The 12,703-nt window shown below is 45.2% G+C and overlaps 1 protein-coding gene and 1 long non-coding RNA gene across 3 annotated transcripts in view; one reads left to right on the top strand and one right to left on the bottom strand.

Annotated features, from left to right (window-relative positions):
* Window positions 1–7,220, bottom strand: part of SPEF2 (sperm flagellar 2) — a 59,177-nt gene extending 51,957 nt beyond the window's left edge. Inside the window, exons 1-2 of the mRNA XM_075020573.1 lie at window positions 7,103–7,220; window positions 6,209–6,311 (exon numbers count right to left, since the gene is read on the bottom strand). Coding sequence (XP_074876674.1) covers window positions 6,209–6,311; window positions 7,103–7,160 — 161 coding nt within the window. The 5' untranslated portion in view covers window positions 7,161–7,220. The remainder of the gene's footprint in view (window positions 1–6,208; window positions 6,312–7,102) is intronic.
* Window positions 7,221–7,404: 184 nt separating this feature from the next.
* On the top strand, window positions 7,405–10,466 carry LOC142026444 (uncharacterized). Of its 2 annotated transcripts, none has more exons than XR_012648815.1 (3): window positions 7,405–7,419; window positions 9,493–9,578; window positions 9,678–10,466. It is a non-coding gene; the product is annotated as an uncharacterized LOC142026444 (long non-coding RNA). The 2 variants fall into 2 exon arrangements; XR_012648814.1 differs by lacking the exon at window positions 7,405–7,419 and adding an exon at window positions 7,831–7,949.
* The last annotated feature ends 2,237 nt before the right edge of the window (window positions 10,467–12,703 follow it).

The raw sequence follows: 12,703 nt of genomic DNA, 5'->3' as shown, positions 1-12,703 counted from the left end.
GCTGAGAGTGCACTCTGTCTCAGTCATGCAGGTCATTAATGAAGATGTTAAACAGCATTAGTCTCGGAATCAGCGCCTGGGCTACACCGCTAATCGCTGACTGTCAGCTGTACTTCACACTGCTGATCACAACCCCTTCAGCCTGGCAGTTCAGCCAGTTTTTAGTCCACCTCACTGCCCACTTACCTAGTCCATACTCCATCATTTTGTCTATGAAGATGTTAAGGAAGACAGTGTCAAAAGTCAATGTAAACAGCATACGCTGATCTTCTCTCAACCACTGAGCCCACCACCTCATTGTAGAAGGTTGTCAGGTTAGTCAGGCATGATTTCCCCTTCATAAACCCACGCTGACAACTCCCAGTCATCTTCTTGTCCTTAATATACTTGGGAATGGTTTCCATGCTTATTTGCTCCATCAGTTCGTAGGGACTAAAGGGAGGCTGGCTGGCTTGTACATCCCCAATTCCCCCTTGCTTTCCTTGAAGAGGGGAGTGGCAGTTGCATTCTTCTAGTCCTAGGAATCTCCCCCAGTCACCAGGACCTTTCAAAGATTATTGAGAGTGGCCTAGCAGTGACATTGGCCAGGTCCCTCAGCATGTGTGGGTATATGCCATCAGGTCCCATGGTCCTGTGTACTTCCAGTTTCTTTAAGTGTTCCTTAAGCTGATCCCCCTCCACAAAGGGTAAATCTTTCTTATAGAATCAGAGAATGGTCTGGGTTGGAAGGGACCTTAAAGATCATCTAGTTCCAACCCCCTGCCATGGGCAGGGACACCTTCCACTAGACCAGGCTGCTCAAAGCCCCGTCCAACCTGGCCTTGAACACTTCCAAGGATGGGGCATCCACAACCTCGCTGGGCAACCTGTTCCAGTGTCTCACCACCCTCACAGTAAAGAATTTCTTCTTTACATGTAATCTAAATGTGCCTTTTTCTAATTTAAAGCCATTACCCCTTGTCCTATCGCTACATGCCCTTGGCAAAAGTCCCTCTCTGGTTTTCCTGTAGGCACCCTTTCGGTGCTGGAAGGCTGCTCTAAGGTCTCCCTGGGGTCTTCTCTTCTCCAGGCTGAACAACCCCAACTCCCACAGCCTGTCTCCACAGGAGAGGTGCTCCAGCCCTCTGATCATCTTTGTGGCCCTCCTCTGGACTTGCTCCAGCAGGTCCATCTCCTTCTTATGTTGGGGGCCCCAGAGCTGAATGTAGTACTCCAGGTGGGGTCTCATGAGAGCGGAGCAGAGGGGCAGAATCATCTCCCTCGACCTGCTGGTCATGCTTTTTTTGACGCAGCCCAGGATTTGGCTGGCTTTCTGAGCTGCGAGCACACATTGTCGGGTCACGTTGAGCTTCTCGTCAACCAACACCCCCAAGTCCTTCTCTGCAGGGCTGCTCTCAATTCACTCATCACCCAGACTGTATTTGTGCTTGGGACTGCCCCAACCCAGGTGCAGGACCTTGCACTTGGCCTTGTTGAACTTCATGAGGTTCACAAGGGTCCACTTCTCAAGCCTGTCAAGATCCCTCTGGATGGCATCCCTTCCCTCCAGCATGTCTACTGCATCACACAGCCTGGTGTTGTTGGCAAACTTGCTGAGGGTGCACTCAATCCCACCATCCATGTTGCCGACAAAGATGTTAAACAGCACCAGCCCCAATACCGATTCCTGAGGATCACCACTTGTCACTGATCTCCACTTGGACATCGAGCCGTTGACCACGACTCTTTGAGTGCAACCACCTAGCCGACTCCTTATCCACTGAGTCGTCCATCCATCAGATCCATGTCTCTTCAATTTAGAGACAAGGATGTCAGGTGGGATAGCGTCAAACGCTTTGCACAAGTCCAGGTAGATGACGTCAGTTGCTCCTCCCTTATCCACCAACGCTGTAACCCCATTGTAGAAGACCACCAAATTTGTCAGACAAAATTTGCCCTGAGTGAAGCCGTGTTGGCTGTCACCGATCACCTCCTAGTCTCAAGGGCTTGGGATTTCTGAGTGTGAGTTTTACCAGTAGAGTAGACCAAGACAGAGAAGGCATTAAGTACCTCAACATTTTGCATGGCAGATGGAGGAGTATTCGAGAATCTGATAGGGGAATTGATCAATAGAACTGTTTCCTGCCATCTGTGATGCATGGAAGTCAACTCTGCGTGGCCACTACAGAGGCAGGTCCTGGATCTGCTTTGTGCCAGGAGGAAGGCAGCATCACCAGGGATAAAGAGTGGTGAAAGAAGATTACAGCATGGAGTGGAAAGAGAAATCCCTCCTTAGCCTCTAAGATACCTTTACAGAATAGGTACAAGGCCCTGGGTACGGTGGATGAAATGCATGATGAGACAGAGGAGGAACCTGCACAAGCAGTCTTCCCAAGGGCAGAGAGACCAACCCCTCACAACAAAACCTGCATTAAGACCAGCACCAAGAAGAAACAGCGGTGAGTTATGGTCATTGGTGATTCCCTCCTGTGCAGAACGGAAGCACCCATTTGCAGACCCAACTCTCCTTTCAGGGAAGTTTTCTTCTTCCCTGGATCCTGAATTAGGGACGTCACCACAAGACTGAACAGCCTAGTACAACCTTCAGACTACTACCCATTCCTGCTCTTTCACATGGGTACAAATGATGTCAGAACAAAAAGTCTGAAGTCAATCAAAATATAGTTCAGAGCCCTAGGGAGAATGCTAAAAATTCAGGAGCACAAGTAGTGTTTTCCTCAATGTAAGCACTGATGGCTTTTTTCACTGGGTCCTGTGCCCCAGTCAGCAGTAGGCTCATGTGTTCTCTAGCCTTCCTTTTGCTGTGGAGATACCTGTAAAAGCCCTTGTGGTTGCCCTCCATGTCCCTCATCAGTTTTGATTCCTAATGGGCATCAACTTTCCTAAAGTCACCCCTGCATACTCAGACAGTATCTCTGTGATCCTCCTGGGTCACCTGCCTGCTTCCACATCTTGTATTCTTCCTTTTTATGTTTGAGTTTTGTCAGTAGCACTTTATTCTTCCATTCATGCCTCTTGCTGCCTTTGTTCAGTTTTATTCACATTGAGATGTATTATTCTCGGAGGAGATGATCCAGGGAAAAAAAAAACTTATTTAAAAAAACCCTGATCAATCAGCTGTCTTGGACCCCTCTTCTCTCCAGGACTCTTTTACATATGTTTCTTCCAAGCAAATCCCTAAACAAGCCAAACTCTTCTGTCCTGAAGTCTAGGGTTGTGACATTGCTATTGTTCACTCCTCTCAAGATCATGAATTCCACCATCTCATGGTCACTGCAGTCTATGCTGTGCTCTACCTCCCTTGTTTGTACATACTAGGTTTAGTAGAATGTCTCCCCTCCTTAACTCCTCAGTCACGTTTCTCATGAAGTTATCATCAATACATTCCACTAACCTCCTGGATTGGTGGTGCCTGGTGGTGTTTCTCTTCCAGCAGATACCAACTTGGTTAAAGTTTCCTATTCAGACTGATGTCTGTAAAAATGAGAATGCTTCCAGTTGTCTCAAGAAAACATTATGTACTTCTTCCTGCTCAAGTGATCTGTGGCAAACAGTCACCACAGCATCACCCAGCTTGGTCTTTCCTCTAATCCTAACCCATAAGACCTTGACTGGTCATCACCCGTCCCAAGGCAGAGCTCCGTGTATTTTCTCTGCTCTCTCACATAGATGACAACTCCTCCTCCTCACTTTCCCAGCCTGTCCATCCTAAGGAGCCTATATCCAGCCACGGCAGCATGCCAGTTGTGTGAGCTATCCTACCGCTTCCTTGTGATTCCAGTGATACTGTAGTCCTGCAACTATACACAGGCCTCTAATTGCTCCTGTTTGTTCCCCATGCTGCATGCACTAGTATACAGGCACTTCAGAGAGGCAGCCAGTTGTGCTGATTTACCACAAAAAGTGTGAATGCTTCTCCCATAGTGCTGTCTTCTCAGCACTTCTTTAATTGCATACAAACATTTGGGGTGGGCAGCCTTCTGCACCGTTTTGCCCCTCTTATTCACGTCACCCTCCTCCTCTTGCTTGCCAGTCTAGGCCATCACTTCCTCACTTGTTTGAGAGTAATCATCTCCTTCCCCCCTCACTACTAGTTTAAACCTATCCTCACCAGGTTTGCCAGCCTGTTGGCAAAGATGCTTTTGCCCAACGTGGTCAGGTGGATCCCATCTCTTCCTAGCAGTCCTGTATCTTCAAAGATGATACCACAACTGCAAAAAACAAATCCCTGCTGTTGTCAGCAGGTGCACAACTACTTGTTGACCTGTTGAATCTATCCACTTCTCATCAAGCCCTTTCACCTCACCAGCAGAATTGAGGAGAAAAACACTTGGGCCCCCATGCCCTTGACTTTTGCCTCCAGAGCCACTCTTGATATGCTCCAGGTCTCTCTGGCAGTATCCTTGGTGCCCACATAGAAGAGCAGCAGGGGTAACAGTGCAAGGGCTGGCCAAGCCTCTGCAGTCCTGGACCCAATCCCCAGCAAGCAGCAAACCTCCCTGGCTAGCATGGGAGGTCAGCAAATGGGCACATCCATCTCCTGCAGGAGAAAGTCTCCCACTGCTATCACTCACCTTTTCCTCCTGGTGCTCCTGTGTGGTTCAGACTTTGCCAGCTCAGATGCTTTGTCACACAGAGCCACCAGCTTCTCATCTGCTACCAAGGCAATGAACCTGTTCTGCAGCTGTGGATCAGCAGCTGGAGCAGGAACCTTCCTTCTCTTGCCAGACATCACAAGCTGCCAGTCATCTCCTTTTCCCAACCCAACAAGCACAGATTCTGCCTGCCTCTCCCTCAGCACAGCGGCGGGTTCAGGTTCCTGTATCTGCAGTGTCTCAGAGAAGATCCAGTCAATCTCCTTTTCATCATCTGTGATGCTGAACAGTCTACTGACCTTCTGCAGCAGCTTGACTTGGTGACACAAACCCTCCACAAGAACACCTCTGCAGGCAAAGCCACTACCTCCCCCTACCCAAGGCTAAGTAAAGACTCTGGGCATTCCCTACAGGCCAAGACATGAAGAATTGCCTTTTTTCTCCAGAGAGCAATCTGAGTTGAGGCCTCTGACATTCTGCGTAGTTGCCCCAGTAGGTACTGGGGATCATGCCCTGTCATGCATCACTGCCTTTGCTGAGCACACATACACTGTCTCAGCAGAGTTTCTAACCTCTTCTTGCACCTGCTGAAGTGCAGCTTTACCAATTGCACCACCCTAATCAGAAGTCAGCTGGAGACAAGGGCTCTTCCTTTTATCAGTAAGGGTTGACAGAAGTTGTCAGAAGCTGCTAGAGCTTGCTAGAAGTAAAAGCCTCCTGATGCTACCCTTTCCCAGCAGCAGCAGGCACTCTAAAGTTCCTCAAAGAGTTACCAGGAGTTCTCCAATGATCCCAGAAATTCCTGAGAGATCTAGATGTCCTAGAAGCAGAGCCCAAAAACTGCTGTGTAAAACTGCTGTGTTTGTTGGCTGCCTTTGTTAGCTGTGCTTAAGCTGCTCTCCTATAAGTTGGCAAGGCTTGCATAGAAAAGGGTATAAATAAATAAGAAGTGCAAAGAACATAAAGAAGAGGTTCAGAAGAAACAGGAAGAGGATGTACAGCCTGGCATGCTTGATATGCATGTGCACCAATATCTGCCAAAATGGAGCATAAGCCAAGGATCGCCATGAACTGCAACGTACCAAGGCTCACAGATCTGCACAAAATTTTTAAACTTCTTGTTTTTCTGTTCTTCATTATGGATATTACACCAGTTTACTTGTAAACTTATAAATTCCTATATGATCTTTCACTAGGAGTTCACTCAGAGCCTCACAATGCATCTCCACCATTTTCATTTTAATGAAGATGTAATGGTCACCACCACACCACACCTCAGCTCTGGATTCCTGGCTCTACACAGCTCCTGGGGACAGTGTCAGTATCTCTAATCTTAGAGACATCCTTGAAGGGCTAGTTGAACTTCTGGTCTAACCTGCTACTATCGTAGTTACAATCAAAACGCATAATTTTCTTGAAGTAGTATGATCAGTCTCTCTGGAAATACAAAGCTAATCTGTGTGTCAAATACAAGTAGCTTTTGACTTACTAATAAACATATCAAATCTTGGTAAGTTCTAGATGTCTTTCCCACTCTGTATTAGCAAATCCAAACTGAAAAATAAATACTTTTTCTTATTTCTTTAAGAGACATGTTATCCATATGTACTAACCTGCTCTGTGAAAATTGATTAAAGTCATCCTGAAGACCATATTTGTGTAGAAGTTCTCCTAGGAGGTAGCCAGTAGAAAATTCTTCTGAAAATGATCCTGGAACTAAGTTCAGGTTTTGGTTGTTTGTTTTTAAAAAAAATTAAGATAATCAAAAGAATTAATATATTTAAGATTAATGTTATTGGTTTCATAACAAAATTAAGTCCAAACTTTACTAAATAATCCAAAGGAATTTTAAGAGATTGATCTAGCAGTAACTAGTCTTCAAGTCACAAATAAATCTGCTTTCAGTGCAGTTATTTTGCAACATAAATTTTAGGTAGCCATTTAATTCTCATTTTCAGTGTTAAAAAGTAAACGTTGTCATAATTGTCATTAAGATCACGGCAATATCTATAAATGATAATTACTAAATTTTCCATAAAAAATGCAAACAAAAACAAAGCTAGATGTAATGTGCTTCTCTTCCACAGGAAGTTGCTCCCTCCTTGCAGAACAAATGCTTCTCCAAAGCCAGCACAACACCTGACATTCAAAACAAAGGACTGCTTTGTAAACATATTAAAATGTTTTTATCCTCTGGAGTCCTTATTAGCAGATGAAGCTTGAGCTCTTCGTATCTCCTGAGAGCACTTGCGCCTTGAGGAAAACTAACTTCACCTCGAAAATCACTGTCTTGCACGTGAGGATTAAAAACGTACCTGAGGAGGTATCCGGACGCGAGGAAGGGGGAGGCTTCGTCGGTAGGTCAGTGGGAGTTGGCCCCGGGGGACCCCTTGGATCCCCCAGCGGCACCACGGCCTGACCCGGCGGCAGCCCCCCGCGCTGACGGGCAAGCCTGCTGCCCCCCCGAGCCTCTGCCCCTTCACAACGCAGCGAGCCCCCCCACTCACCCACGCTCCGGGAGAGCTTCACCTCCTCGTTCAGCCACTCGCACAAGATCTCCGACATGACGGACGACGACGACGGCCGCGGCGGCAGCGGCGGAGGCGGCCCTCACGACCGCCCGGCACCGCGTCCCGTTGCCACGACGACCGGGCCCGGCGCATGCGCGATGGAGGAGAGGAAGGCGCCCCCGCCCGCTGCTGCGGCCGAGCCCCACGAGCGCGCGCGCCGCCGCGAAGGCTGCGCATGCGCTGCAGCGGGCGGGGGAGGGGAGGGAAGGGGGCGGGTTCGCGTGGGTGGCCGGGGAGGGCTGACGAGGAGGAAGGTGAGCGCGCTGCGAGCAGGAGCGCGTGCCCGCCTCCGCCGGCCGAGTGGCGCGCGCCGGGCCACGGCCCGGCCCGGCCCGGCCCGGCCCGGCCCAAGCGCCCCCCTCCGGCGGGGCCGCTCGTCGTTGGGCGGGCGAGCGCGGGGCTGCCCGTTGGGCTGAGGAGGGGGCGGCTGAGCCGAAGGGAGCTGGCGGCTGGGGGGCGGGGAGGGGGGCGAACAGGATCCTTCTAGTCACAGGTGCTCGGTAGCCCCTGTCATTCGGCCATCCTCTGCCGTTTTCTGCGAGGCCTGTCGCCGGCGGGCGCTGCGGGGGCTGCCTTGTCAGCCGTCCTCCCCGCCCGCCCCACCCGCCTCCTCATGGCTGCGTGGCCGCGTGTCTAGCTGCCTGTTTAATAGGTGTTTAATTCAGTGCTCCCCCCTTCCACCCGGCTTTAGGCGGCTCATTCCTGCATTTGCTCCTGCGCTAGCACGGATGGCATGGAGCAGAGGAGTCTTGGGCTGACAAACGACCTGGCAGGAAGAAGAAAAGTGAGGAAAAGTTAATCCGGGGTAACCTTCCCGAATCCGTTCGCAGAACAGCACAAATTACTGTCTTGGCACTGTAGAAAAGAGGGAGAGCAAGAACTGCTGAAAAAAGCACTGCTGGTTTGAATGCGTGCTACACATTTACAAGGATGTTTTTCAACAGTAGTGTTTGTGTAAGAAGTCACGGAAGCGTTTGTGTGCCAATTCAGCTGCGTGTGGCTCTGCGGTAGGCCAATTTGGGAATCTGAGCTTGGTTTGAAAGAAGCCTTATTGATACTCTTTCTTACTCAGCTTTCAATTGTAGTAGGTCATCTTTGGTTTAGAATCACACTGAAAGAATCATGAAGAGTTTTGTTGCCCCCATTTTGAAGAGTGTGTTACAAAAATGTAGACCATAGAGAAGAGAACTACATCTGGAAAATACAGTGTACACCATGGGAATTCTTCTTCTGGAAAAGATCTATAGTTGATTTAATTAAGTTTTCAAGTACCTTTCAGTGTAATACAGAGTCCTAAAGGACTATTTAATCTAAAAAAGACAGGAACAAGAGGATATAGTGGCTAATGACAACAAACCAACCATAATTTTCAAAAGTGACAAGGATTAACAGTTGACATAAACAACTTGGAATATTATGGATTCTGTACCTCTAGAAGTCTTCAGATTAAATCTCTGTGCTTTTACAGGCAGTGTACTTTAAATCAAAATAAATGATTGAGTTTTGTAAGAGTAAATGTATAACTGGCCAGTCATTTATATCTTGACAAGGTCATTGTCAAATTAGTGGCACATGAATGAATCAGTAACAGGAGACTTCAAGAGAGGGGGAGTACTTTCTGGGCAGATGTTTAAAATTTATATCCTTTTAAAGATTTAAAGTTTTGCATATATCTTAAGTTACAAAAATACCTACACTTTAGGGGAAGACAAAAATTTGATTTTTTTTTTTAAATGATAATGTTTGCAGTGGGAGTTTCTACCATCAAAGTGTGTTTCTGGTATGTCAGAGTGCAAAGAACAAATCTATTTTAGCTTCAGCATGGAATTTTTTTCCTCAGCTCCAGAAATCAATATATATGTAGTTATGCTTATATATAGTTACATGTTGCTGCAAGTAGTCATTAACAGAAGTTTATGTTGATTTAAAAAATGCAAACCTGAACTGATTTATATTAAGTCTAGAACTTCTTTCCATATTGCCTCTGACTCTGAAAAGCTGGTACTTCCTAGATCTTTACAATTTTTTATGGAATGTATTCCTTCAAGTTCTTTGTCATATTCAGTTGATTTCTAAACAGCTAATTTTGTTTAAAAATAACATTGGTTGTTCAATTGGCTGAGACCTAAAAAAAATCTTACTTAGATAAGCTAGAATTGTGAGAAAGATGTGGAATTCCTCTCGTATTTTAATTCAGTAGTGATTTGCTGTTTCATCTAAGGCCGTCTTAGCTCTTAACAAATTAATGTAGCTTTCTTACAGGATTCTGAGTAGTGATGGAATAATGTAGTAATCAATTTTTACTTCATTCTTTCCCTGAATTTAAGAACTTGGAAAGATGTCTGTGTTCTGCACTGTGAAAGCTTGAATCCAGAGAGTGTTTAAAGGAAAATACTTGCAGACAACAAGTAAGGTAACTCTTTCCCTAATTCTACCCTTGCTGAAACACCAATATTTTTAAATAATAAGGTTACTTATTCTGTGTTCTGTTAATTTCTTACTCCTCTGCTAGGAATGCCAGTGGGAATGTCCTGGAAATGCCAAGCTGATTTTCCACAGGACGCTGTACTTCATATAATGTAGCTTTTAAACACTAACACTGGGCTGTGGAATGCATCTGAATTTTTCACCCAAAACTCTGTGTTTATTTTAAACTTAATGCATCCTCCTATGAACTTGCTTTGGAAGAGGAGAGAATTGTCTATAGGTTGTATTTGTAATGTTCAAAGGAATAGAAGACATTGAACAGCAATCTTGAGCAGAGAAATTGAAGTGCCAGGGTTTATCTGTTACATTTCATTTCTTTTGCCCTCCTGAAAGAAAGTGCATTTATGAAGAACAAAACAATAGCTTATGACATAAAATCAAGCCTACAGCTTTTGTGGGTATTAGTTTTTAATAACATGGATGTAAAGTGGTATGCATAAAGAATAAAAGGGCAAAATCTAGTTTTTAAAGTTCTTATCAATAAGCTTCAGCTTTTACCACAAAAGGACAATCAAAATACGCTAAAAATGTTCAATATACTAAACTGAAGGGGGAGTTAATTAGAGGAATGATTTCATCTTAATACAACCAAGATGAAGAAAAGTCAAATGGAGAAGTTCTTGAATTCTTAAATGAAATTGCATTTATATTGAAGCCATGCAGACAGTAGTAGCGCTAAACTGATACAAAGTAATTAAAGAATGTGTGGGTTCAGGAGTTTTCTTTTTTTTGTACCAGAATTTGTTGCTACATCATTAAGATTGTTCATAAACATTCTTAAGTATGATTTTTTGTAACTTTACATTCTTATTTTTTATTGTTTGGTTGCCTTGTCTCTTTTCTGTGAAGTTACAGAGAAGCTAAATAGCTTCCACTTCTTGTAGGGCTTCTTTTCCCTCTCTAGTTTGATTATTCATTTACTTAATGTTATTTATTCCCTCTGGCATGATCAAATGATCATGTCCTCTTAGAAACTAAACAAAACCTCGTGATCTTAAGGTTTATGCTCAATGCACGTTTCCACAGCTGTTTGCTAGCTACATCTCTTAGTTCCATCGCCTGTACTGACTTTTGGAACACCACGATTCTGGAACCCTGTCCTGACTCTTACCTTGGTTTTCTCTGTTGCCACAAGACAACAGCTATATTGATTCAGACCACTGTCATGACCCGGGCTGGACAGACCAGGGAGTAGTGTTGAGTTCGGAATTCCCGTGGGGTAAATTAAGGTGAAATGACACCAAACGATCACTTAAAGATTTTATTCATGACAGAAGCAAACTGGACTTGGGAGGTGTGATAGTAGGTGGTGGGGTTTCTCACAACAGGAATTGGCATGGAACTACATCAGTGACCCGTGTTACCCATGGTAACCATATATATCAATTCAGGGAAGAAGGAGATCCCTCCCTTTGAGTCACGAGGTTCAGAGCAGACCCCATTGCTTTCTAGACTCCTTCTTAGAGAAGACCCCAGGGGCTGCTAGATCCACTCTTAGTCCCAGGCTTGGTCAGCAGTTTATGTCTTAAAGGGATGAGCTGTAGATGGATTGTGGGAAAGGAGAGAGAAAGAGAGAGTGAGACAGAGAGAGAAAAAGGAAGAGAAAAGAGAAAGATTTCACCGGTCCTGGGTCCAGTGCTGGTCCCACCAGCCGAGGGGTCCAGTTCTGGAGGGGGGGGGCGCACATGGGGCTTCCGTTTGTGTCCTTTTATCATCTCCTTGCCTCTCCTTTGGGCACGCACTTGAACTCATTAGGCTGATCAAGTGTCATGCATGGTTTGTGCTTTCAGAAGCTTTGGGAAATGGGTTGGTGGGCTTGGGGGTCGTTTAGGGAGTAACTTCTTCCCTGCAGATGTGGCCATTGTTTGATCTTTGTATCAGAACAGGGAGTTGTGCACCCTCCAGCACGACCTCCCCAAGCTGTTGCTGATGTCTGTGCTGATGGGCTTTTCACCTGTGGTTCCTTGCTGTGCAGGGTTTGTTGTTATGCAGAGTTCACCTTTAAGCCGAACTTTCCCCACCACAATGTTTGAGACATTAACTCTTTCAGTCTCTCACAACCACATGTTTGTCTAGTCCAGTCTCTTTGTCTCTGACAATGATCAATAACAAATTCTGGGGAAGAAGTTAGGGGAAAGCATATAGTAAAACCTGTTGGCATATACTAAGACTCCCTACAGAACATTGTCCCAGCCACCGTTTATTGTGGTGAAGGAATTTCTGCATTCACGTACACTAGTACAATTAACTTTTCCTTCCATGAACACATGCAGACAGTTTCGAATCTCTGTAAATGTTTAACATTGACAGTGGTCTGTGGTAGGAGTTCCATAGCTTAACCTGGCTTTATATGAACAAATTATATCACCCTTCATTATGTGAAAAAGTACACTGTTTTGTGTATTTTGAGGCTGCATTGTCTGCTCATTGCTTTCAGCACTCAAGTAGTTCTCTTATTTTTAAACAAGAATACTAGGCATCTGATTTGCAGGTTGAACTGATGTTTCAAGTGCTATCTTGCTTCCAAGAACTGTATAATGGATGTGTTTTATATGTACATTTACTGTCCATCTTTATTCTCTCTCCTTCCCTATTTTTGGGTTGTGGGGGTTGTGCCTCTGGAGAGAAACTGTGGTTTCTATGGCATATCCTGCTCTTTTTATTATCTGCATGAACAATGCTAGGGTGTGAGTGTGCTGTACAAGTACTGTAAAAAAAAAGTCCCCCACTTTAAGTATTTGTAGAACAAACACTTGGCAATGCTAATGTGGATACATACAATATATATCCAAGAACTGCAGTTACTGCTTAAGTAGCCTCTTTATATTTTAAACAAGTATGTCACCTGTGGTCAAATACTGATGAGAATGTATGATGCAGTCTGGAAAATTACAGCTACACTGTGTGCAGGAAAATATTGTAACTGGGTGCATTGTTTTCTTTACTGCAAAGTGGATTATTAGTATGTAGGTTCAACTTGAATAAATCTCAGTAAATTAACTGGGCAAGATTAAGGCAAGAGAACTGCAGAGAAGTTCAGACACCATGAAG

This window comes from Buteo buteo, chromosome Z (genome assembly GCF_964188355.1).
Source record: "Buteo buteo chromosome Z, bButBut1.hap1.1, whole genome shotgun sequence".
Classification (NCBI taxonomy): domain Eukaryota; kingdom Metazoa; phylum Chordata; class Aves; order Accipitriformes; family Accipitridae; genus Buteo; species Buteo buteo.
Note: the sequence above shows the minus strand (reverse complement) of the source record. Positions and strands in the feature narration are given on the sequence as shown.